Raw genomic sequence first — 27,424 nt, forward strand, 5'->3', positions numbered from 1 at the left:
ATTTAGTTTTTGTCTTTGAAAAGGAATAACTAGAAAAAGTTTACATTTTGTCAAACACAACCTACCTGAGTATTGTAAAGACAAAATCAATTATACCAGAGTTTCTTTTTGGGCCAAAAAAAGTTGGATGACCGCTCTGAGGAGTTTAAAAACTTCCTTCTGTTCATATACCATTTGTCCCAGGATTGCAGAGATAAGCACATACCATAATAAACAGGGCAAGATACTGCTGCCTCTGGTTGATATTCTAATATCGAATCTGTGCTGCAGCAATAGAAATGGGGGGAACCTGAGATAGCTTGAGGTAATCTGTATGAAGTATGGGGTATATTCATCCCAAGCACCAAATAATCCTACCTGTTTTAAATATAGAATAGATAACTGCTGGTGCAATGGCATTCTGGGGGAGATGATAGACGGTGAAATGGAGTCAAAATGAATGGGCCCTTAGTTGAACAGACCTAAATTCATTCCACGGGCCCAGTGGAATAGAGTTATCTGAATCAACTGTCCTCGATGGCTGCCTGAGGGATATTGAAGACAGCTAAGGTCAAATTACAGGGGAAGTCAGCTTGTGTGCGACTGTGGTGAAATTACCTTAAGAGTTTACCAGAGCCTGACAGTCAGCCAGTCTGCTACGTGATGATCTACAAAGAAATGAGTCAGATTGCTAAAAAAAATGAACGATGAAAATAATCTTCTTCTGAATAAAAGCCACAGTATTGACAAAAACACAGTCACACACAAATAGCTTTCCAAAAAAATAAATAAAAATAAAATGTTTCCGGATGGAACTCACCACTGACATGGAAGAGAATTTCTTCCTAAACAAAACACTGACATTAGAAATTAAAACTAAAAACAGACACCGACATGTGAGATTTTGTTTACTGGTAAATTGTCTCTACTCATGCACAGAGTTGCGAATCTTAAATGACCATGATTCTCGGCAGACACTCCCAGGTCCTCTAAAGAGGCTGTGCTGAAGGTGTAAATTAGTTACACATCCTCGCTCATTAAAGACACCGGAGCAGCAAATCCACTAGGTTGCTCCACTTCCACTATAAATGATGGGGATCCATTTGGGGAACATCATCACTCATTATTATGTTAATATATATCATTAAGGCTTCATAGTGAAATTAATACAATTACACTACTTAGTGGGTCACAGCCAAGAAAATCATGTGGGAGTGAAGATGGTTTCCAACATTAAGCCATAAAACATCTTCTGGGCTATTTTGTTAAAGAAAGATTATTGATTGAATTTACAAACACTAAAGTGAATTTCAAAACTATTTAATACCTCTTGAACTTTTCTGTATTTTACTCATTTTCCTCCGTGAACTTTTCGTGGTCTTTAAAGTGCTATACCAACATAAATAAGATTTAAAAATGTGAAGTTAAAATTTGAAAACGGTGGTGCATATATTTGACAGTGCTTTGTAGAATGACCTTTCACTGAAATTACAGCTGTTACCAGCTTTGTTCACTTGCAAAACCTTTTTTTTTTTTTACAAATTCTTCTTTGTAAAATACTCCAGATCTGTCAGATTTGAAGAATACCATCAGTGTGCAGTACATCATGTTAAAGTAATGTCAAAGATCCTCAAGTGATTTTAGCTTTGGCCTTTGACTAGGCCATTCTAACACATAAATACATTCCATTGTCTCTTACTGAGTTGCAGCCTTTACTGAGTTTTCTTACAGCATTCCCTCACATTTTGCTGCATCTGTCTTATAATCAATCCTGACCACCTTTTGTGCTCTTTCTAAAGAAAAACATCCCCACATCCTGATGCTCCCTCCACCGTGAACCGTATCAGGAGTGGTTTTTTCTGGGTCACTTGCATTTAGGTGAAATGCAAGTTGCATTTTAATCTCATATGAACAGAAAATGTTGTGGAAAAAGCGTGATTTATTGTAGCTTTCTTCGTTTTTGCTCTTCCATGTGGGAAAACTTGGGAAGTCCACTTCAGGTTCTCCCGCTTGGCTATAGAGCTCTGCAGCTCCTCCAGTGTGACCGAAGGCCTCTCGGCTACTCACCTCACAGTTTAAGTCAGTTTAAGTGGATTGCCATGTCTTGGCGAGTTTGTAATTTCCCCATACATTTGTTTAAATGGTGGATTGAACAGTTTTCTGTAATATGTCAAAGATTAGGAAAATGTTGTATAATTTAACTCTGCTTAAACTTATCGACAACCTCATTCTTGGCTTTTGTGATGTGTTTCTTTGCATCATGATGCTGTTTGTTCATTAATGTTCTCAATAGGAGCCCAGTGGCCTTCACAGAACAACAGCATTTATAAAGAGAATAAAGTTCACCTGTGTAATTTTAAAATCACACAGGTGAACTCCACTTTGTAATTAGGTGACTACTGAAGGTTGTGAGTGGCACTGTGGGAAAGAGGTTTAATGCAAATGCATCATGCCGCAATTTTACAATTTGTATTTTGGAATTAAAGAAAAAGAAAAACAAGGTTCTGTGCATATAGCTCATATTTTCAACCTTTCTGGTTCTCTTCCACACACTGATTAGAGCTCATAAGCGAGCACCGACCTGGAATGGCTTAAAGTGAAAGATAAATGGTCCGTGATAGGGACAGTGGTGCCATTTTTCTAATGTGGCAAACAGATGGATGGGTTCACTTGAGAAAATTGTTGAATTAACGATATATTGCCAACTTTTTTTTTTTAGGTTGTCACTGTTTGCCCCTTCGTTCTGATCAGAACTGGCACTTAGGAGAATAAAACGGAGACTGTGTCACGCCGGATCAGACACAAACCTCAGCAGGGACGCGACATAAATCAACTTCAGCACCACGGACAGCTCCAGTCCGCCACAGCATACTAAATGTCCGCTGAAACACACCGGGAAGTGGGTTAATTAGCACCACACTGAGGCCGCAGCGCCTATGGAAGAACTCCAGTATCTGATGGCTCTCACAGATTAATTTTAGTCGTTTCAGGGCAGATTTAGTCCATTTCCTTCCGGCTCAGCAAAATAACCAGGTGAACCTTAGACAGCACCACTGTGATATATATATATATATATATATATATATATATATATATATATATATATATATATATATATATATATATATATAAGCGTATGAGAAACTCACTAAGTTTCTCTACAGCACTTTTAATTTGTCCATGGCTTTTCATAATTAACCCAGTGATAAACATCTTGGATGTATTTCAAGCACACGGTCCTGAAATGTACCTGTCAAGAAAAAAAGTGTCCGTCACTGAAGGATGCACAATCTTTCTCTGCTGTAATTCTAACACAACACTTTCCTTGGCTCTAACGGGACATTAATTATTCCTCTGAAAGGCGTCACTGAAAGAAAAGGCGCTAGAAAGGCAACAGTTTCCCCCCCTGAGCAGTCAGCATGCTCCATTCTCTGGAGGTGATTTTGATCAACGCAATCTAAAATGAAATCATGTGCCTGGTTACAGCGCTGATCCCAGCCGCTATAATGTGTACTGTCATGCTCATTATGAAAATGCCAGTCCCCATTCGTTCACTCTGTGGCCACATCGCCGCTGCGTGATGGTTTGAACAGGGCTGCCTTTGGAGTGCCCACTTAATGACTCATGGTTCATGCATAGGTGTGATCGGAGAGGATTAGACGTTGTGCTCAACACCTTTTCTCTCTTCAAACTAATGTGACAGCTCAAACCGATAAGGACTTAAATGTTGACATCTTCTCGGGAGAGGGCGGGGGCGAAACTGTTCAGGAGGGGAATTCATTTCATTTCATTGCTCAAATCTTCAGAAGCAAATGCTGCATTAAAAGAGGCAGATTAAACTTAAAAGTCAATGTCATTTTCCCCGCAGGTCAGCGTTTCAGCTAACGTGAGGAATGGAAATGACTTTTCACAAAGCGCTTATTATTATTCAAGCCACGTCGCCTACCTCTGTCCACCCTCCTTTGGCAGCTATTACAGAGAGCTACTTGTGTTTTAAACATGTGACAAAGTGAGAGAGGGGCGCAGGGGGAGAGCCGAGGCGCTCATGCCTGCTCTGTGCCGAGCGCCTGATGACAGTTCCTACAGGATCCGGATCCTGCGCTCCTCCACACGGCGATGCGGAGTGGGCGAATCAAGTAGCACAATACGCGGGGACCAGACCGAATCCGCAACGGGATATTTCACAGTCTTCTTCTTGTTTGCGTGTCTTTCCACGTCCTTGCATTCCATCACATCTGTCCGACGCTGGACCCCACCGATTCCTGACCGCAAAGACTGCACTTAGGGGTCCCTCTAATCTAATCGGCAGGTCCTTTGCGCGCCTGGTGGCTCGCTCTTCCTCCCTTCTCTCCTCCTCCTCCTCCTCCTGCTACTCGTGTCTTCTCTTGACTCCATCTCCTGCTGGACGATTTCATTCTGTAAAGTCATTAGCCACAGAAAGATCAAAGCCTCCGCTTCCTGGAACCTCGTTTTGCTCTGGGATAAGCTTGAGAGTCGCCGTGCTTTCTGAAAGTTTGTCATTGGTATAGAACCGCAAAGGTTGCTTCGGCTGTTCCGTGTTGCTGCCTTTCTTTGCAAATCACTTTTACCTGTTTTCGGAGCCGTGCACGTGCATTTTTTTTGTTGTTTTTTTTCTTTTTTTTTGAGGTTTTTTTTTTCCATTCTTCTCTGTGGAGTGGCTGTTGAACACCAGCAAACTGTGAGATGAGTTTCGTTGCCATTCTGACTACTGACAACGCCGAGATTCTGCAAGAGAATGGGACATACTGAGTTGAACTTTAAGTGTTGTTCCAAACCTCGGTAAGTAACTGGTAATTATGCTTCTATTTGTTGAATTTAACTGTCTGAACAGCATTATTTATTCATTTATTTTTTGGATAATTGCTCTTAAGTTTTCTGGAGTTTGGTCTTATGCATGAGATATTGTGTTCCTGATCACAAAATAAGCAGGGACTCTAGAATGCTGGCCACATTTGCTCCACTACAGACTCACACATGTGCACAAAGTTCTGTATTTTCTGAGGTTCAAATGCATACACACAAGCTTTGCTTGCCAGAGCACACTCTTTTTCTCCCCCCCGCCCTCCCTTCCTACCTATTCCCGCCCCCACCACACCCCTCATCAACACTGCCAGCCTTTATCTGCCTTTCCAAGAAACATCTCTAATCTATATTACTTAGGGTGTATTGGCATTCTCCACCCGAGGAGAATCAGATCTCCAACACTGATGTGTGGACATAAATGGGGTTGCACAGCATCAGCAGTGAAGAGGAACCTGCCTACTGTTGTTCCAAAAAAAAAAAAAAAAAAAAAAAAAAAAAGCTCCAACTGATTTGATAATTATACATTTCACCCTTAAGCGTCCCCCTCAAAGGCGGAATCTGAGTCAGAGTAACCTCATGAGATCATCAGTGGAGGCTGTGATAGCGAGCCAAAAGCCCTCAAAGAAAGCAAATAGGATTTTTAAATGTAAATCATTCTGGCAAAACTGCAGTTTGGCTTGGGTGTTATTGGTATTATTTTAAACCTGACTTCATATAAAACCCCATATTTTGGAGACACTTTGACACTGGGGAAAAGTGGGTTGTTGTTTATGTAGAGCTTTGTAACATAAAAAAAAAAAAAAAAAAAAAAAAAAACGGGCGTGCAGCAGCTCTCTCTGCCACTGGCTGAGTTTGCACCGAAGTGCCAAAGCTGGTTCTCTGTTCTCAAGTGTCCCTTATCAATCCCCAGAGACCAGTGAACCTCACCACATCCAGGCCTCAAAGGCAAACTGTCTCCTTCAGAGGAGAGACAGATTTCTCTCCTATGTGTCAGTCAGCAAGACCACAGTCAGCACACGTCCTGAGTATCAAATATGAGTTTGGGTTGGATATGTTTGTGTCCTATCTTTTGTGTCAGTTCATTTGTTTACCAGGGCGACAAACGGAACGCCCTCTGTTTTTGAAGTTAATATACTGTACATGAGAGGAGACCAACTGAGTTAGCTAACTCAGTTGGTCGTGTGCCTGAGTTGGAGCACATGTATACTTGAGAATAATGCCTGAGGCAGGAATTACATCCTTTAGAGGGCTCCTTGTTCTTACAGCTTAGTGTTGGAAGGCTGATAGGGCCGAATGCAGCACCATTTGTATGTTTGATGGCTGGGAAAAGAAGGAAGAAATGGGAGGAAACAAAAAGGAGCTTTGCCAGCCTCCTCCCACAGAGTACGCAAGTAATTGCAAATAATGCTCTGCAAAAGGGTTCTCCAGATTATTTTTGGATAGACAGGCCAATGCGTTTTTTTTTTTTTTTTTCTCTTCAGTGCGGTGAATAACAGCCCCTGCTGAATGCTTCGAATTAAAGCTAACCATGACTGATGTCTAATTGTAGGTGGGAGTATGAAGATTGAGGTAAAATCTGTGCTTAAAATAGATGTTAAAGGGGAGAATATTGGAGTCATAAAAGCTTTGGGGTTCGGGGTCTATTTCAGGGTCAAGTTTTGTAAGGATATGCTGAATGTCCACTGCCCATTATTTTATGATAATGAGGAAGCCAACGAGTTTTACTTCAATGTAAAATTGAAAAGAAAGGCTGCAGGGAGAAAGAGATAAAGATATGAGTGTAAAGGAAGGAAAGGAGAACATCATAAAGAGGTGAAAGAAAAAATCTCATTGAGGTACTTGAGATAGACTGGACATTAAAATAGATTAGTTCGCATTAAGAACAGCTGTGGTATTAAACTAAAATGTCTCTCTGACTAAGACAACTGGTAATTGCTTGTAGAGACACATCTTGGAGATTGGCAGACGCAAAAACAACAGTGTTTGTTACAGCAAATTAAAAGTTTTATTTAGTGAAATGTGCTTGGGTAGACTTCATTTATAATGAAATTGTACAAAAAAAAGAACAAAAACATAACAAGAAGGTTATTTGGCTATTTATGTCTGGTGGTTTCTGGTGACCACTGGGCTGTAACAGGGAACAACACCAGCAAAACAGAAAAGCAAGCAATGAGCAGAGAGAAAGGAATGGGTCCCTGTAATTTAAGATGGACCTTTGTCCCTGTTCACACAAGGCCACCACTAGAAGAGATCTATTTGGGATTCACTGTGATTTATAGAAGTGTCACTCTCTGTATATGCTCTCTGCCGCTCAGTTATATGCAACTATAAAAAAAAAAGCACGCAAGTGAGAAGTTTACAGTCTGAGCTGCAATTATTAAAGCGACCCTTTCCCCTTTTAGCTTTTGACTGAAGCTTTTATGTACCATAACTCTAAGATTTACAATACAGATGCAGAGGTAAACACTGAGTTTTAACTTGCGAAAACCAAGTAAATAAAAAATGGAGGGTTCTCCGTTAGATCACACAAAGGCATTTTTTATTTTTTACAATACAATTTAGTTGCTATTTTCTTTGTTAGATTTCCGATTTTTCCAGTTGGGTCTCCATTTCACATGGAAAGAGCTTTTTTATTTATTATTTGAACCATGTTTCTCTGTTGGCCTGGGAGTTGTCTGCTGTCAAGTTTCTAGCTCTTAAAAGGAAATTCTGACATTTTCAAGATCAGATTAGATTTTTTTTTTTCAAAAGCACAGAGTGTTATGCTCCTTAAACACAATGACACAGTGTGCCACAGCAGAGTTGCACTGTGGATTTGTGAAAATGACGCTCGCTTTTGGTTTTTCTGCTATCTGATTCCATCTCTTATGCAGAACCGAGAGCAGATATGGCAGCCACATGAACGGACAGCACATGACATTATCCTTTACTTTTGCTTCACCCCGATATTGGCACCACAGTTACACTCAAGAACAAATACTTAAATGTGCTTTGTCAGTTGCCAATTAGTTAATCTCCCAATAATTATTTTCATCTGTGGAAAGCAATTGTATCCTTATCAGGAACGAAATCCTTGTTACTGCAACTCGTGTCATACTTCCATTCTCTCTGTTCTACAGTGTGGCAGCCTGGCTGACTGCTTGTTCATTTTAATGTGGCTCTCTGTGCCCTGGGTGGTTAGTGTGAGGGAGGAGTGGGTCTGACTGTGTGTTTTGGTGAAATCTTCTCAAGCAGGAGAACGGATGAGACGTTATCATTCTGAGATGAAAGTGTTAAATGCGTTTGGAAAAGCTTATTGGTGTTATTGTTTTTGCTAAAGCTTATTAGAGTTGTGAGTGAGATTTAGAGTTGTGCGGAATTACACTCATTGGCCCTTTTATTAATTACAGGTGGCAAATTGTTTATTAACCCAAATAGTGAATTAGTCAGTCACATGGCAGCAGTAAATTGCAGCGACATAGATGTGGTGAAAATGAAATTGGGAGATAAATCAGAATGCAAAAAAGGGCATTGAAGTGATTTAAAATGTGTGGCGGTATTTGTTGGTACCAGACAGGCCAGGCAGATAATTTCTGAAACCACTATTCCTCTGTTTTTGTATGCTCCTCCATCTCCTCATGCTTATAGAGAATAGTTCAAAAAAACATAAAATACCCGTTGAGCAGCAGTGCCCTGCATGAAAATGCATTGTTGATGTCAGAGATCAAATAAAAATTTGTGCATTCAATACATTAGATTTTTCAAAAACACCAATTTATGCCAGGAGCTTTATCACAAATTGAAACACATTATATAGATTTATTACACACAGGTGGATGCTTGAAAGCCTTTATTTATGTTAATAATGATGATTTTCTATTCACAGCTATGAAAACATGACATTTAAAATTACAATGTTATTATGGACGTATTAAAAAGTTATCTAAAAAACAGAATTGTGGGATTAAAAAAAGAAAAAGTGTTTAATGCCTTCTTAAAGGTTATTTTCACAAGTTACTTTTTAGTCTTGTAAACAACCTATCGGGACAAATATTCTAATTTACTCAATATGACTGGCTCGAGTTGGTATGGCAACAGTTGTTTAAAAAAACACTAGTTACAACCAACATTTCAAATCTAAAAGTAGATGGACTAATGCAGCAGAAGACCATATAGCATGTCAGTCTTTGCTGCTTTCAACAGGAAACTGGTCAGATTTTACACAGCTTCACCAAAATGAAAAACTTCGATGCCATCTTGTATCAGCAGTTCAACCTTGTGGGAGAGGTGTAAATGGTGTGAGGATATTTTTGGCATACTTTAGGCTGTCTCTTGATAACTGAATCTAGTCAATAGAGATCTGCAATGATTTAGGATTTTAAAAAAGTTGTCCCTTAAGTGTTGTCATTAAAAATATTCAAAAAGCCTCTTAAGAAGAAAAATGCTATTGCTTACAAGTTAAAACATTGTAATTATAACGAGTTCCCACACACAGTTAATACTCTAGCATGTAAAATTTGATCATGACATAAGCCAGACTCCCACAGGTTTTTGTGAATTTGTCAAAATTGGAACATAGCTCTTACATCTAATGTGTACAGCCTCAGTACAACCCTGCTAGAGATTCTGTTGCAACATTTAAATCACAAAAATGACCCAGTAATAATGTAATTCATTCTCCCATTACACAATGTGGTGACATCGAATAGTTGCAGCTGGAAATGAAACATGCAATGTGATAAAAACTGTTACGCTATGCTCGTTTTAAACATAATGTACCTGGGACAAATTAAAATACTAAAATGAAAATTGTTTACAGCAAAGGTTAATTTGCTGTACCTGATCATAAAGAAGGAGAAAAAAAAGAAACACACTACTCTAAAGAAATAACAGGTCTTTATGTTTGCAAAATCTCCTTCATTTTGTCTTGTTTAGACCTGTGGGGTACTTGCTTTGCAAAACACCAGCACAATAAGTAAGTAAAGATGATTTACCGAGCACCTTTTCACACAGATGTCACAACCTGCTTTCCAGAAAGGATAACCCAACAACGTACACAATACTGCACAATACAGGGAACAGAACACAATCATACATGACAAGATGGAAAACTGTGTTTCATGAGCTTTAAAGATCACCATGCACCATTCTTACAGAACTGGCCTGTTTCTAATTGGATCTACAACAACTCAAGATGTCCAAAAAATCAATTAGGAGACACAGAGTCATTCCCGCACAACTGCTTGTGCAGAAGTCCCATCCTCCCATAGCTACATCCTGCACATTACACTTCAAACTTTCATTTGACCTTCCACGGATCCACATATCTCTGATTCGTATCTTCTTGCTTCGGGCTTTAGTGTATAGTGATTATAAATGCATGTTTGCAGCTTTGTAAATGTGTGTTTAGCAGCCTGCATGTGAGCACTTTTAATGGTGACATTTCTTGCCTTTGAAGTCTTTCTCCCAGGACACCACAGCAGCTCATCCTTTGTATTTTATTTTTTTTTTTGTTTGACAGCCGGATGAGTGCGACTGGCAGTCGTGTTAGAATTTCACAAAGGCTGTGTTTTACCCCTGGTGCTGGTATGAGAAGTATTGTTGACAGTTGTAGAAGAGAAGATAACTGGGTTAATTAGGGCCAAAAACCTCATTAGTCAGCACGGAAGGGAAGTTTTAAAGTTTATCAGTTCCTGTTTCCTTATTTTGAGGATGGTTTAAGGGCTGACTTGCAGACACGTTACAAAGCGGATCCTGTTGGAAAAAAAAAACAAAAAACATTGAGATGAAATATTTTAATCAAATCCCCTTCTGCAAAGCGCTCGCCTCACAGCCATCTCATTCTCCATCATTGTTTTCCTTTTAATGTGTTCCAACTGTGAGATATCACAAATAGTGCCTCATTTCAATTTGCACATATTCATTCGAACAAAGACGATCTGCGGTGGGGAGTGTTCCCAGTCATGGATATGGACACAGAGAAACCACGCAGTCAGGTAGATTCACACACAAACAGGGCTCTGGTAGGTGACCATCGCTGCGCTGGCATCCTCCAGTAAGTGAGCAGATGTTCAGGGGCTGAATGCTCCTTTTTTTGTTCCGGTCTCTAAAGAAAACGGCTGGTGAAATTTTCAAAAAAAAGATTGAGCTTGGGAGTTCCCTCATCTCATCAAGCTTACTGTAACCTCCTGAAGACAGGCTGAGAGTCAGGGTCTGACAATCCAGTCAGTAGCCAAGCCTTTATCTCTAGAGGAAACATGTAATTTTGGCTACTCGCTTCGAAATTTGGCCAACACAAGCAAATTCAATGATTATAAGCATTGCTGGTTGTTTAAAAAAAACCAGCAGGTGAATTTTTAGGATTTTCCTTCTGTCAAACTGACAGCATTGTTAAATGAGCTGAAGAAATCAGAATCAATTAAAGGTTTTTGGGATAAGCCCTAAATATCAGGTATTATCATTCACTCAGAAAAGTTGAATTGTATTAAATGAAAAGGCTTTTTTTATCACAAGATGCTGGAAAAACAATTCAGATGCAGCATTTGAACTCAACCTGGAACATGTATTATTGCAGTCGTCTTGATCATTTGGAAGGAAAATGTTACATCAACAAAGAAACTGATTTTTACACAGATGTTTCAGATTGCCGGAGGACATGCCAGCCTGATACAATGCACGTCAAACCCATGTGTAACTACCAGCACAGCTTGTAATGAAAAGTGCCTTTGGCTCAACATCTCATCATTTTATTGACTTTCTTTTAAAACATTTTGCCTCGAGGAAAAACGTTTTCTTTAGATCATTCGTGGACACATTTTGTTATTTCTGTTCTTCACTTTAAATAATATGCTATACATATTTTATATATTATAAAAAAAACAATGTGTTTTATTCTAATTCTTTTTTAGCACTACATGAGCACTTCTGTACCTCTATCATTTCAAATCACAAAGAAAACCACATGGTTGATGGAAGTAACATGTAACAGTGCTTAAGAGTTAAGCTTCTGTTCAAGCTTCAGTTAACAAATAACGCGGGAGACCTTTTCTCAAATTCTGACATTTACTTGATTATATGTTCTACAATGTAAAAAAGACTGAAAAGAAACTGACAGAAGATTTGGCAGAATTTTTTTCCCAGTAAATAAACACCTCAGAGTTAATGTGATATTTTTACAACCTAGTGTCCCAGTGCAGCATGTGCAGCTGTTGGGAAAATCCCCTCTCCTCAATCAACATTCCTCTGACTCGCATTTTATACGTTCATAAAGTTTGGGCTGACTGAATGCCCCAGATTGCCATTTGGACTTGAGTTGACTTTTCTCCAGTATTTTTGATGTTTACATTCGACTTGATGTTGTTTCAGGTGAGTAATTCATTTAAGTGCAGAGCAAGCCTGATAAGCTGCTCTGCCTTAGCAGAGTGCTATTATTTGACTCCATTTTCAGAATACGTGAGTAGCGGATTGAATGTTTTTCAGGTTTACTGTTACAGATAAAACACTGTGACCTGTAGCAAATGCTCATTCTCTGGTGGTTTATTACATTGTTTTTGAGTTGGGAAAACATGGTTATTGATAGGTGCAAAATGATTTTAATGGTTGCAATGTGGTAATCAGGTTGTCTTTGAGGAAGGTTAAACAGTATTTAATCTGACAGCAATTAGCCATCAATATACTGCTGTTTAGATCAGTGTTTCCCAACCCTGGTCCTCAAGGCACACTGACCTGCATCTTTTAGATGTTCCCCTGCTTCAACACACCCCATTCAGATGATTGCAATTCAGCAAGACCCTGTTAATCAGCCATTAATTGAAATTATGTGTGCTGAAGCAGGGCAACATCTAAAACATGCAGGTCAGTGTGCCTTGAGGACCAGGGTTGGGAAACACTGGTTTAGATGTTGTTTTGTCCATAAATGTAAAATTCAACAGTTGTATATTAAAAAAAGCCTATTTTTCTAGCAATTGAATATTCCTGTATGTCATCAAAAAAACAACAGAACAGTTTTTTTTTTTGGCGGGCCATTGATCTGCTGGGCCTTTAGGTCGAATGAAGACAAAACATTGCAATTAATACAAGGGAGTGGGGATTTTTCATTAAGTAAATATATAATTAGATTACTACCTACTCATCAGTTAACACTGAATGAAACCTCTTGTTGCGGTGGGTGGTAGGTGTAAGAAGTTGTAGATCAAGTTGTAGATCAATTTTTGGCAGTCACTTAAATGTCCTTTTGTTTCACACCACCTCTTCGGTTTCATGTCGGAACAGGAAAGATCTCCAAATAGATATTTCTTCCCTGTTGAAATATATAAGACCTTGTCAGGTGTTGTTTGAAAGATAACTTACACAGGACAAACCATCAATTCATCGGACAACAAGCCTGAACATGGTGTGCATGGGGACACGTGCTGACCCTCAATTTAGAAAGATAATTGCTGGACATTTTTATAACTTAAATCCTGATGTCAGCTCGAAAGCATGATATATAATGATGGATGCACATTTCTGAAAAAAGTAAAGTGCACAAGATACCAACACTTACTTAGCATCTTCAGGTTTAATGGGGCGAAAGGGTGACTGTTTAGGCTTGAGGTCCTCATCAGTATTTGTGTAGGGTAGTCCATATTAAAAACTACGTACACATAAGTTACATAGTTAGTGTACACAAAACCATATAGACATAGTTAATTCAACAAGTAATCCTGTCCATAATATTAATAAAAACACTTTTTTAAAGGTGTAGAAAAACATTACCACTAGTCATAGTTCTACATTCATCACATAATAAATATGGGACAATTACCTCCAGTGAGCCAAAACTGCTCATGTGGAAGACTGTGACAATCAGACAAAGCTAGTAAGTCTTCCAAATGTATGACTTCCTTCAAACACACCAAACTTCTAACCTGTTATCATGACCAATTTAAAGTCAGTGCTAGCTCAATTCAATTTAATTATGTTTATCGGCAGCCAATTCACAATAAACATCTCATGGTAATTTAGAAAATAAACAAATAAGATAAATATGCAGAAATACTGTATATAAGCAGTTCAATCAATCATGTAGACGCATTCAAAAACACGCATTACAATTTGATTCACGTTATAAAACAGTGCATTTTATAACTTGTTTAGCTTTTTATGTCAATTGACAAAATGTTTTCTGAAACCATTGATTGCATCAAGTCACAGGTTTTGCAGTAAACCCTCACGATGAACAGCCATGTCATTATAATTTGAAGGAACAACTTTTAACTTAGATTTATCTCGAGGAGAAACACAACCAACCTATAAGAATTGAGCCAATAGTAAAAATATGGTGTGAAAAGGAGATTACAAAATGAGTACCTCCTATTATTAATAATTTGAGTGAAATGTTTGAATACTGCTTGTAGAGTAATTGTGATAATGTTTGCACAACTGCCAAACTGAAAACAAAGCAGCCCAGGCCCTTTTATGGTTTGGAAAACAAAACCCAGCTGCTTTTGCTGCAGCTCATCCTATTTTGCTTTTTACCGAAAATAGAACTGGCATCTGCATACTTAGGGGATGCAAATCTTCATTATATTTGTGTCTGGGAAATCTCTTTCTCATCATTTGCACTGTTGTCATAACTCCATTGAGAGGGCCCTGCACCATCAAAAAATGGCTTTCATTTTTATTCAGCATATCTGAACAGCCTTGGGCTATTGCTGGCACGCGTTGTGCAAAATTATATTTGAGTGGCTTTACAGGAGCCCCAGTGCTTGTGCTTTGCATCAAATGAAATTTCCATCCTGTTCTATCCTCCAACCTTTTGATATGTTTTTTTGGATTAAGGGTTTTCTTGCCTAAAGAAAGATAGATGGAAAGCAGTGTTTGCATAAGATTAGAAATTTGACATAATTCTCTTTCAAAATCCAAACATCCGATAGTACAGAGTCTGCTGATAAAGGTTTAGCAGATAACTTTATTTGAGTAATAATGTAATACTGTACCTACCTACACCAGCCTGAACGTTCGCTGGGAAAACTGTCACAGTAAGCATGTAAAATGTGGTGGATGTGAATCAAAACTGGGTTTCGGAGGCATTTGAGATTGCAGAGGAGGAATGTGGGCTGTTTGAGGGAAGAAGAAACAACCAGAAAAAACAAAGACTATGAAAAGTCGGAAGAAGGTGTTGATGAGAATAGACATGGCAGAATTTCCCTGCATCAGCTTTTGGATAGCTGCCTGGGGGCTGATCGGATTAAAGAGTGTTTTAATGTGACCTTTTGTGCTTTGTTTTGATATTAACATGCTACACATTTCCCTTTGTGCAAGGTCACATTTTCTACACAATGTGCACAATGTAGACTAAGGAAGTTTCTACCTGCGATGCAGAGAATTGAATATATGCAGCTACACTGTCTCATTGATCCATTATCATACATTTTGATAGAGCAACCTAGTCTTAAAACAAACACTGTGAGGCTGTTGCCCATAACCTTGTTGTCACATTTTGACAATACACACAAAGGGTGGCTTTTTACTGCTAAAGAAACATATGCTGAAAAAGAGGCAGATACTTGAGCTCAAACAGAGAGCATGGCAGAAGACAACAGAAATGCTGGGAAGACAGATCTCCCTCTGTCTCAGTGCGAATAAACTATTCAGTACCGCTAGTATGAGAACAGAAGCTGTTAAAGTAGTCACTCACTCTTTTACTGCTCCCACAAAAAAATGCAGCTAAGGAGACGTTGCAGAGAATATGGTTGTTTTTTATGGTGAAAAACATTTTTCTTTACACTTTTCTCTTATAATTCTATGCTGTGCTTAATCTGTGTGACTGTGTTTCATATTATATGTATAAGTAAGGTAGAATTCAAATTTTCAAAAGGTAAAAAAAAAAAAAAGTATGCAGACTTGTTTCCAGATGTGTCTTCCTTAGGTATTTTCTCATTGACTGTAAGCTACTTACAATTTGATTCTACATATGCAATCAAGATAAGTGGGGGGCAATAAGCCAAGTAAAAATTTTATTATAGAGTTATCTTTTGATCCACTTCATAAGACTGATGTATAACACCACGGACAGGCAAGATTTTCTTAGTGCTCAGAAAACACTGACTTACTTTGAATAAAAATAATCTCATTTTCTGCCAGTATTCACCAAATTAAGATGTACCTTTTCCGTGTAATCTAGCCGACGAACTGTGCCACGAAACAAAGGAAGGGATGTCGTGGATTATTTTCTAATTATATGTTTTGTGGATGTAATTGAAGACAGAATTTGAGACTATTCTAAGCTGCAACCTATGCTGTGAAAATCTGAAAAACTTTTTGTACAAATGTGAAAAAATGTTACATTTGTATAACAGAAAGTTCAGTATTGTACTCTCATAAGGGGAACAATACCAATGGATCCATTGACTAGCATGTCAGAGTTTTGATGGTTAACATTAAGGGTTTAATCTAGTTATTTACTGTGACAGTGTTTCAGGTCAGTTAGGTTAGGATTTTATTATTATTATTATTATTATTATTATTATTATTATTATTATTATTATTATTATTATTATTATTATTATTATTGTTATCGCAAATGTCAAATAATTTATTGTATTTTTTTTGCCGATTTTGGATTTTGGAGTCAGGACTGGTCAACTCTACACTCAGGCTTGCAAGCTGTCTTTCTTTCAAGTCTCCCTGCAATTTGTTTGTGCAACTGAGAACAGGGCTTTTTGAAGATCACTCCAAAACACTCACTTGTTTTCATAAAGCCACTTAACAAATTTGCTTCTATCCTTAAAACATACAAGCAAAGACCCGTTACTACTGATGTCTTGAGATGTTGCTTAAACATTTCCATGCAATGTTATTTTTCTGACATTGCATCTTGTGAAATGCAGCAGTCTTTTTCTGCAGCGAAGCAATCCCAAAACATTTTGCTGTCACCCTTATACATCAGTGTTGGCACGGTGTTCTTGGACAATCAGGGATCATTTTTGTAGCTGTTACTGACAATGTGGGAAAAAGAAAAGGTTTATTGTCATTTAATTTTCAACAGTGAGAAGGAAAATATAATATGTGATGCTTGTCCTTTTCTTAAAGTGCATGTAAATATGTAGGCATGTGAAAGTTAATGATGCATCCTCCTTCCAAATAGAGTCTATTTATAAGCCGAGTATACCAAGATATAAAAGATGATGGCATATTTTAGGTTTTCATAGAATTACCAGATCGCTTCATTCAGATTGCTTCTTATCTGTGATGTACACAGGGTAAATAAAAAAAGCAAGGTGTTACATGCTGCTTTTGTTGCTGTGAAATCTAGACATCAAAATATTCAATGCTGAGTACACCAACAACAAAATGGTTACAAAGAAAACCAGGTCCATAAAAGGCAAGGGCTGAGACAAGGACAGCCATATTCAATAAATTTCAATATTTTTGCAGAGTTCATGTATTTCAGTAACAATACACTATTCACAGAGGCTAGCCGTCAAGCCTTTATTCCTATTAATTATGATGATTTTCCACATGTAACTAGTACAAATTTGACATGACATTTAATATTTCCTTAAATTAGATAAAAAAAAAAATATTTTAATACAGAATCATAGACTCAATTAAAAGCATGCTCACTACCTCTTAAAGGGAGAGTATTATGTAAAATCGACTTTTTTTGAGCTTTACATCATATAATAATATTATTCGTTCATCCAAAACACACCTGGGTTTTTGCTTTCTTTCATGCATGTTTGAGAAATACTTAAATCTCCGCTGGTAACCATTCTGGGTACAGAAACGAGTGGCGTAACTCAGTGCTGCCTTTTCGACGAATCTCATCCCTGGAGCTTCAGTCTCCTTACCGAGCTTCCGCATTGCATAACACAATTAACACCATTCCCCCACAACTCCGCCACTCTCCTCCTTGAGCACTCAATTTAAGCTGTAGCAGCAATTAGCTGAAGCTGGAGAGTTGGAAAGAACACAAGCTTCTTAAAGAGACAGAGACCCAATTGCAATGTCAAATTTCTTTTAAGTCATGTTTGAAATGTGCAGTATTTTTTATAACTGAAGGTAACATGGTAACTTGATTGTGCTACATAATGGTACTATGTGCCTGGAAAATACATACTAACAAACCCCCAACTAAACAAAATGCAGGGATCATCACATCACAATTAAATTGTCAGAGTTTAGAAAAGTGTTGCTGTTATTTTTAAAGCAACGGAGGGGCAAACAAAAAAGCATCATAAAAACACTATGTGGGGAAAAAAAGTGGATGGCCAACAAATTAACAATGTTCTACAAAATACCTCAACAGCTCAGGGTGTTACCTACATCTTTAGATTTTATTTAGTTTTGGAAATTCTGTCCAAAATTCAGCATTCATTCAAAATCCTCTCTAGAACTGCATCATAGAAGTATTGTATATATAATATATTATATATATATATATATATATATATATATATATATATATATATATATATATATATATATATATATATATATATACACAAAAAAACACAAAAAAAACATACCTAGATAAAAGATAAAAGATTTAGAATTAGTTCTCATTTTTATATTTTGATGTGCAAATGAAACAGGTATTTTATACAGAAATGTTCATAAAGACTGACTGTAGTAAATAACATCAGATTGAAATTGATTTTCAAATTGCTAGGTGATGTAATCTCATTAAAACCATTAAACCAAAGTTCTCCTTCATACTAACATTTGAATAATCAACCCATGTGCCTCTCTCTGACAGTGCACAAACACATAATGAATGGTGATCTAACTTAACCTGTAAATGTTCCTCTGCTCCACCAACTGCTGTGCATTCTGCCTGTGCTGTCAACCGTGTTGTCAGAGTGAGGTGATTTTTCAAGCGTGCTCTCCTCACAAGCGCTCACATGGTTGACAGAATGTCATCAGAATATTGTAATTGGACTTAAGACCAGCCAAACACCAACATGCATTAGTTGACTGACAGCACTCAATACGGAGATCGAGACTAACGTGAGTTCTGTCCGGACAACAGTCTGAAGATTTACATGACATTTTTTTTTAAATTTTATAAATGTTTTTTTATTCATACAAACTCTTTAAAAAACAGTGTTCAGAGTAGAGTAATACACTGTGAGGCCCAAAAAATAAGTGGCCATTTGGATTTAACTAAGCAAATATGGACAAGCCTTCTGTTTTATAATTTCTGGATCTTTCAGTTGGCAACAGATTCTTTAGGGGCCGATTCCTTTCCATGCATCAAGTAGAAAAAAAGAGATAGCAGAAACTGCTAAAATCGGATACGGAACTTTCCGACATATTATTAAAAACTGTAAGGACAATGCTGAACCAACATTTTTCTGGAAGAAATGTGGTTGTAAAGAAAATCTGGAATGATTGTGATTGGTGATCATTTAAGCATTTGATGAAATCGAATTGAGGAAAAACAACAGTAGTACTCAGAGTGATGTCTAATAGTGGAAGCATAAGAGCATTTAGAAATGCACAATGTAAAGGGAACTGAAGTGATTGGGACTGAGCAGCTGTATAGTCATAAGAAAACCACTAATAGGTGAGGCCAACCAGAGTAAGAGGCTTCAGTTTTCAAGAGAGCATGAAGACTGGATTCTGGAGCAATGGAAGAAGGTCCTGAGTTTTAATAGAATTATGTGCCAAAGGAATGAGGTCAGCTGACTACCTAAATATACTTGAATGACCAGGTTATTCCATCAATGAGTTTTTTTCCTTCCCTGATGGCACCGCCATATTCTATAAGATGACAATGCCCGGATTCCTTGGGCTCAGATTGTGAAAGAGTGGTTCAGGGAGCATGAGACATGATTTTCACACATGGATTGCCCACCACAGACTCTGGACCTTTACCCCTTTGAGAAGATTTGGTTTGTGCTGGAAAAGGCTTTACGGTGTGGTCAGACCCTCATATCATCAATACGAGATATTGGAGAAAAATGAATGCAACAATAGACTTAAATAAGTCTTGGGACATTGAGGAAGCTTATCAAAAAAATGCCACAGCAAATTCATGCTGTAATCAAAGCTAAAGGCAGTCTAATGAAATAGTGTTTTGCAATATTTGGTGGCGACTTTGTTTTTGGCCAGGCAGTGTATCTTGCACTAAATACTTTCTTAAGTAATAAATTAGAATTTATTTATTTTTTGGTCTCAATGCGTCAAAGTACATGCAAGATTTGAATGTTTATTAATTTAACAAATACACTTTATGTCCAGTAAATATGTGTTTTACTGCATGTGAAATGAGACTCCTTGCATGCATTTAAATAGATGTAATTTATTTTTATTTTGAAAGTTTATATGCGTTGTTGCTGTTACAGCTTCCTTTTACTGCCATTCTGCTGCTGCTCTGACTTTTTCAAATATCAAGTTCTTCCAAAATTGCACATAGTTGGCCAGTGTGGACTAGCATCAGTGCTGTTCATGAAGCTTTAGCTTGATGGCTTGAAACTAGGTTTTTACTTTCAATTTATGTAGTTGTATGCTCTGGAAATAATTTTTGCTAGCAGTTTTTCATTCCCAGTGTACAAGCTTCTGATTTTCATTTGACAAGTTTACAAGGGCGTTCGAGGCTTGGTCAGTTGTATTTTGTATCTTTTTTTTCAAACATGCATCTGTAGAAGTCACTTAATGTCTTGAAAATGTGAAAGTTGTTGCCGACATCTGAAAATACCATAATAATAATCATTTTAAAAAGTGCCTGGCCAATTTAACTGTGGTTAAAAATTGCTAAGGAAATAAGTATAAATCTGTTTGTTTTTTTTGTGTCAGCAAAATTCTGTTTAGTTTATTTATATAGTGTGGATTCAGAGCAAATACAATTTCAAGACACTTGACAAAATAAAACAAGTTCAGTTCATGGACTGAAATGTGTAGTTCCTCCGCACAATTCAGCTAGATACATTTCAGTTTCAACTTAGCATAACATGGCAAATCGTAAAAAAAAAAAAAAAAAAAAAATCTAACTAAGTAAACCCATCAAGTCATTAACTTTGCAATCTCTGATACAAAATATCATGTGCTGACAGTGAAGAGAAAAGATTCCCCTTTTAAACCTGCTGAACCTAGTTTTGTGTTAGCAGCTATTTGCGTCGACTGACTGAGAGTTTGAGAAGACTGAGTACACACACACCACACACACAGCGGCACTTTACATGTTAACGAAAAAAATAAAGAGCAAAGAGACGTAGTGGCTTTGTTTAGGAGAGAAACACAGCTAAGCAGATATGCTCTGAGTCATTAGTGAAATGAATAGGATAAAAAACAGAAGGCATGAAGTTAGTAGCACCATTTGTTCCTTTAATTATTTTGCCTATAAGAGAGATAAAATGGAAGCATATTCTTAACATATCCAACTGAGAACAATAACATCTTTGTTTTGCACACAAACGGTGAAATAAATCAGGCTATGCATTAAGGGGATTTTTCCTTCTCACAGCTTCCTGCCTACACTCTCAAAGTGTGAAACAAAACATTCCTACAACCAAAAGGATGAAATAACATTTGTTTCATGGCATTAACATTCAAAAACATTCAAGTGAACAGCAATGCATGACATGGTCCAACAAATAGAGAAGCTTCTGTCATTTCTTTGTTGCAGATATAATAATTTAATGACTACTACAGTTTTAATATGGTCATAATTTTGATATGCAGAGCGAGTGCCGATAGTCAATTTTTCAGCTAAGGATATTTAAATAAACCAAGTGTTAAATTCTACTTCACTCATAACTTAGTTACGTTTAAAGTCAGTGTTGTCAGCAAATATAGGTAAAGGCTGTTTTACTATTTTTAAAAATAGTAAAACAGCCTTTTGGTTAGTTCAAATCATGGAAAATTTCTCTCACTTTAAAACTTTCCAGGCTTAAGGATGAGCTATGGCAGCTTACCAAAGCGACCTGAAGCTGTACAAACACTACATTTGAGCAGTAAAACTTTTTTTTTTTAAATAGCAATTTTCTTTGAGACTGGCAAATGATTAATGCTCTCTAGTGTGTACACTTGTTTCTAAACATAGGATCAGGATCCTATAAAACAGGCATCAGAAGAAATGCAAAATAAATAAATAAATGAGGCAGTGCAATTCCCTAATAATAAATGGTGTGATGCACTGTTAGTAACCAGGAAGTTGGATTATGGCATTTTTGCTGTGACCTTTAGCATTTTAGGCACTGTCATATATGTGTCCTGTGAGGAGCTTTAGTGAAACTCCATCCTGCAGGCTGATTATCTTACAGACATACAAAATGTGCTGTCTTGATAACTGAAAATAGAAACCAAAATTGAACGTTACAAACAAATTCTTAACAGTAATTCATTTTGTGATGACGATAGATAACGTACCTCTTAACGAGAGGTCACCTCACACATTTCATCCTATGCATGCAATGAGATGCCTTTAAAATAGTTTTTTCAGCTTTTCATTTGTTGCGTTGCTTGTATTGTGTATTTTATGGTTGCCGTGTTGCTTTGGTTGGTAACTGTGTGTTTATATTTTTTTCTAGGCGTTTGGGGGGCATTGAGGTGATGCAGGTCCCTCGGTTATCCCAGTGGACGAGCCAACTAATGACGGGTGCATTTGTCTGCTGAACGTCCCCCATCACCACAAGCCTCCATCCCTCCTCCCCTCCCTCCCGCCCTCTATCGCTGATGGCTCTATGGGGCATCATCAGCCTCAGCCTTCATTGCTGGGTGTGTTTACGACCCTGCGCGACAGCAACAGCTGCTCTAGCCAGCCTCCCTAATGACAAACCCGGGGGACCTCTCGACTGGCTCCTTTCAGATAAGGGGCCCTTCCACCACTCCCCAGAGTACATCGACTTTGTGGAGAAGAACCGGCAGGGCTTCTCCACCAGATACAAAATTTACAGGTGAGCTGTGCTAATGTGATGAAATGCCACTTTAAATAAATCTACACCTTCGCATATTTCACCAGACATCGTTTTTAGACATTAAGCAACTCTCTAGTTTCACAAAATACATTTTGAAGTTGCGTTTAAAAATGATCGCATGGCTGTAAGAACGGTTCAACATCAGTATATCAGTAAGCATTGGTATTCATACAAGTTTTTCTTAATCACAGTTTTTGTAGGAAATATAAAATCGGAGCAACTTAATCATCTCTGAAACCCTCCAGCTATTTTATTTGATTAATAAAAATGTGGAAATGACAGTGAGGAGACTTTCTTTTAATAAAACATTTATGTTTTTGAATTAATGAAGTTATTATCACAAAAAAATGTACAGGCACCGAAGACAAAGACTCTAAATTAAAATATTTCTGAAGGTGGCATAATGTAGTAATATGGAGTGAGAGCCATTCTGCATCATATTCCACTGGGGTGCATTCACCACAGCCGTGCTTTAGTCCACTTTAATGAAACGCTAGTTCATTTGCCTGGAAAGTCTACATTGTTTGGGGAGCTTTGAATGAACAATTGAACTCTGATGTAGACCAAAAGAGCAAACCCTGGTCCACCTAAAAACCTCGGCTTCGGTTCGGCTAAAGTGAACTCTGCTGTGGTTTGAATGCATATGCAAATGCCAAGCGGACTCATGACTGCTCCAAAAGCAGAAAGTGAACTATGGCACAGGGCATTATGGGTCAGTGTAACCAAACGCTGAATAATCTCACTGATGCATATTTTGAAAAGTGTAACAGAGGAAAATGCCCTTTGATGGACCCCAATCTTTCCCATGTGTACTCTTCATTTTGTCTAGTGACCTATTTCTCTCACAACGCTGTACGGCATAATGACACAGTAGCAAATGAATCAATGAATGTTTGTTGCAAGACTATTTAGATTTGTTGTGAGTGCATTGCTGAATTATTCATACCCTTTGACTTTTGTTATAAAACAAAATTAATCTAAAAATCCAAAAACTGTGGCTTACATGCGAATGCAGACCCTTTACTCTAGTACTCTAACTAAATTAAAAACAACCATTGGCCAGATTTTTGGTAGTATCAGAAGTCACAAATACTACATTTTGTCAATTTGTGTGAGTTAATAGTATAAATACAGCTGTTCTGTGAAGGCCTATTAGTTCATTAGGGAATATTTATGACAAGAAAAGAGAATCATAAAGACCAAAGAAGACACCAGGCAAGTCAGAGATGAAGTTGTGGAAAACATGTAAGTCAGGGTTAAATTAACAAACAAAATCTAATAGCACGTGGTGGAGAAGTGGCGTGGCAGCCCCAAACACAGAGGCTGTTATTTCTTGATGCAGCTGTTCAGGGTTTGATTCCAGAATCTGAGATCTTTGTTTCCCCCATTATCTCTCTCCTCATTTTCTTTAAAACATTTAGATTTAATTTTATTCATCTTGTGAACCTTTTAAGTTTAATTTTGAGCTCATTAGCCCTTTAAATATGTTCAATGTATTTTGAGCGTATTTATTTGATCTGCTGCAAATAAAGGCCACTAGAGGCAGAAAAAAAAAATACAAAATTGAAAAAAACTTAAAAAAGCATTGGACTTCTCATGGAAAGCTATTTTTATTATATTATCAAACAATGGAAAGAAATGGCCACAACTGCAAACATACCAGGACTTGGCGATGCTCCCAAAGCAATAGACCAGGCAAGGAAAACATTAATCAGAAAAACATCTAAGAGGGCCAAAGCAACTATATAGAGCTTCTGCAGTCAGGGTGGTGAAATGTGTTAACATTATTATCTGTTGATAATTATTCGTTTTGCAATTCACAAATCTGGTCTTTATGGAACAGCAACCAGAAGAAAGCTATTATTGAAAGAAAGAAGTCACAAATAGTTAGCCTAATAGCATAATTGCATAAGATTCCTCTGCAGTTTGCATCAAAACATATACCAGACTAAGCAAATATTATGTAGGAAAGTGTCCTGGTTAAATGATATCAGTTTATAACTTTTTGGCATTATTGCAAAATGCAGTGTGTAGCAGGAAGCTAATACTGATTCCATACTTGCCACCTTGTTACCACAGTGGACTGTGATGGTGTGAACGTCATGCCACAGGGATGCTTTCCCCTCTTTTCATAAGCAGGGACAGAAAAATTATGCAGTGTTAATGGGAAGAAAAGTTGGTCAAAAAAAAGAGCAGACCTGTGAGAAGTTATTTAATAATAGAAAAGAAAGGTAGGACCTGGGAGGAAAATACAGTTTAATTAGTAAGTAACCATGTGTTCCCAGCACCCTTAAAACCATGTGCTTATCAGTAAGTGTTGAGATTTTGTAGGAATTAAGCTAAGTTAAAATAACAACTTAGGAACAAACAGAGGGAATCCAAAACTGATGGGTATAAAACATCGTAAAAGTAATTTAATCTATTAATTTATATTAATTTGTGTGTGTGTTGTCATAGAAAATTACTTTAACAAGAGAATCAGTGAGAAGAAGTAACAGATTTATCAAAACCTTGCAAGGTGAGAGCAATTATACAGAGCCAAGGGAGTCTGTCATGTCTGCTCTAGCTAACAGTGATTCTGGCTGTCTTTTATAGGTTGCAGTCAGATCTTGTGACAGCAGGTTGTCACTTTTTGTGGGTATTTCCCAACAAAGAGAAGAGAGGCTTGATTGAACTAAAGGCGTGAAGTGGTGGATCGTTATGCACCATGTGCTTCATGGAGCTCAACAAATCTCCATAAAGCTCAACTGTTTGCCTTTTGTTAAGAAAAGAGTGACGTCTCTATTTGATGGTAAAGAGGATAGCTTTGATCCTGATAAGTCCAGGACGGTAACGCAAAGATTGGTCTCAAGCATGAAGGATCAATTCCCTGCTGTTTTTGACACAGATGAGAGAGCATTTGACCAACCTTATAAAACTACAGTATTCAGCAACTCTAGAAGAAAGTAGGGATGAGGAGCACATCATAACACTTTCTATTACAATGTGCATGTATATAAATCTCTGATATGTGTGTATTATGTAAAAATATATATTGTTGAGCTTTACATGATGCTGTGTTGTTACTCCTTCGTAAAAAACATAACCAAAATATTGCTTTGATTCTTTCATGCCTTTTTGTGAAAACCTTGAATCTCCTATGGCAGTCATTCAGGGGTGCCTAAATGGTTGCTGTCCCTCAGCACCACCTCCTCTCTGAAGCTGCAGTCTGCATCTGAGATTACACTTCACAGACCACTTCTCCCCTGCACCTCCCTCACACAGCTCCTCCAGACTAGTGGCAGCAGAAATTAGCAAACACCCGGTAGAACTGAATGTTTGCTGAGCTCATGGAAGGTAAAGTCCTTGATTCTGAATAATGTTCCTGATTGCACCCCATAAGAATCAGTGATTCACTCATTCGTTCACTAATTCACATGCTCATGCTGGTACTGTGCTGCCGCGGCTGCCCTAGTGCACATTGCTGGAGGTGTGGCTTCCATTCCATCAGTGCCACCGGGCCCTTTGACCTCAATGGCAAGTGAAGTGTCTTTCCCAAGGACAAAACAACCGAGACAGATGGAGTGGGCGTTCCAGCTGGCAACCCGCCGGTTTCATGACAAACCCCTTGAAAAACCCTGTCAAACCCCACCAAAGACTGGAAAATTGATAGTCACACTTTACATCAAATCTCACTTGGTGCAAAGTGGGTAATACAAGCCACAAAAGGATTATTTATTGTACTGAATTTAAATTATTGGCTTTTCATATTTTTAATTCGACTGAAGACATGTCTTTCATCTTTTCAACTATGCACTACTTGTGAGTATGCCACATAATAATACTTTGAAATACATTTAATTTCATGGTTGTTTAACACTATGTGAGCCTCATAGCGTTAAACTGGTGCAAGGTCTAGACTTCCAGCAATACTTAAGGGTCCAGACCAGCTGTACGAAGAAAGGCATAGAACAAAGGGCTGTTGTTTTTTTTTTTGTTTTTTTTTACCAGGCTATTAAAGCTTAGGTAGCAGAGAAAATATTTCATTTATTAATTGCAACAAAGCTTCCAAATGGGTAGGAAGGTATTTAATTAAATGACAGAGATGAAATGGAAAAGGAGTATATTTTATTTAGCCTGTTTGAATTAGATGCAAATTTACCAAATGTGAGTCCGAGGACAAAGATTCAACTCTAGTTAGGTACATGTTTTGTCTTTCTGTGTTAATTCCAGTACACATACTTCGCACTACACTACGCTGATGCGCATTTGAGTTCTCCCCTATGTATTTTGAAATATTTTAATTACTCATACGTTTGCTTTTAGAGACTGCCCTTATTAAACTAAAACCGATAGAGGGAAAAGAAAATGCAGCTGATGTTGCACAGTGGTCAGAGTACTTTATGAAAAACCCTTTTATGGATGGGTTGATGGCAGGCTGGATTATTTGGCTTGCGATTCCTCACAGTCAGGCTTCAAACAGTCTGCCGTATGCAGACAGAATCACGATGTGCTACATGCTTGCATGAAGTTATCAGATGACTGTATATCACATTCCTCTGGCTTCCAGAGCCTCAGGGGTCCACCTGATCATGTGGTCAAATGAGATATGTTGATTAGTGGTGCAAAAGAAAAAAAAAATTGTCATGACAGCAACACAGTCTTAGGTGCTGGAACACAAGGGTATTAGTACGGATTGTGTCATGAATCACATCCGTCGTCACTAAAAAGGATGTTGTCCGGGCTCCTGGAAATGG

General features: G+C 37.8%; 1 protein-coding gene across 1 annotated transcript in view; it reads left to right on the forward strand.

The window, feature by feature from the left end:
* Positions 1–3,722: 3,722 nt before the first annotated feature.
* The window catches only part of brinp3a.2 (bone morphogenetic protein/retinoic acid inducible neural-specific 3a, tandem duplicate 2), a 56,587-nt gene continuing 32,885 nt past the window's right edge, over positions 3,723–27,424 (forward strand). Inside the window, exons 1-2 of the mRNA XM_008406674.3 lie at positions 3,723–4,779; positions 22,302–22,667. Coding sequence (XP_008404896.2) covers positions 22,447–22,667 — 221 coding nt within the window. The 5' untranslated portion in view covers positions 3,723–4,779; positions 22,302–22,446. The remainder of the gene's footprint in view (positions 4,780–22,301; positions 22,668–27,424) is intronic.

The sequence above is a fragment of the Poecilia reticulata genome, chromosome 4, assembly GCF_904066995.2.
Source record: "Poecilia reticulata chromosome 4, P_reticulata-male-v2, whole genome shotgun sequence".
NCBI classification, from domain to species: Eukaryota; Metazoa; Chordata; class Actinopteri; order Cyprinodontiformes; family Poeciliidae; genus Poecilia; species Poecilia reticulata.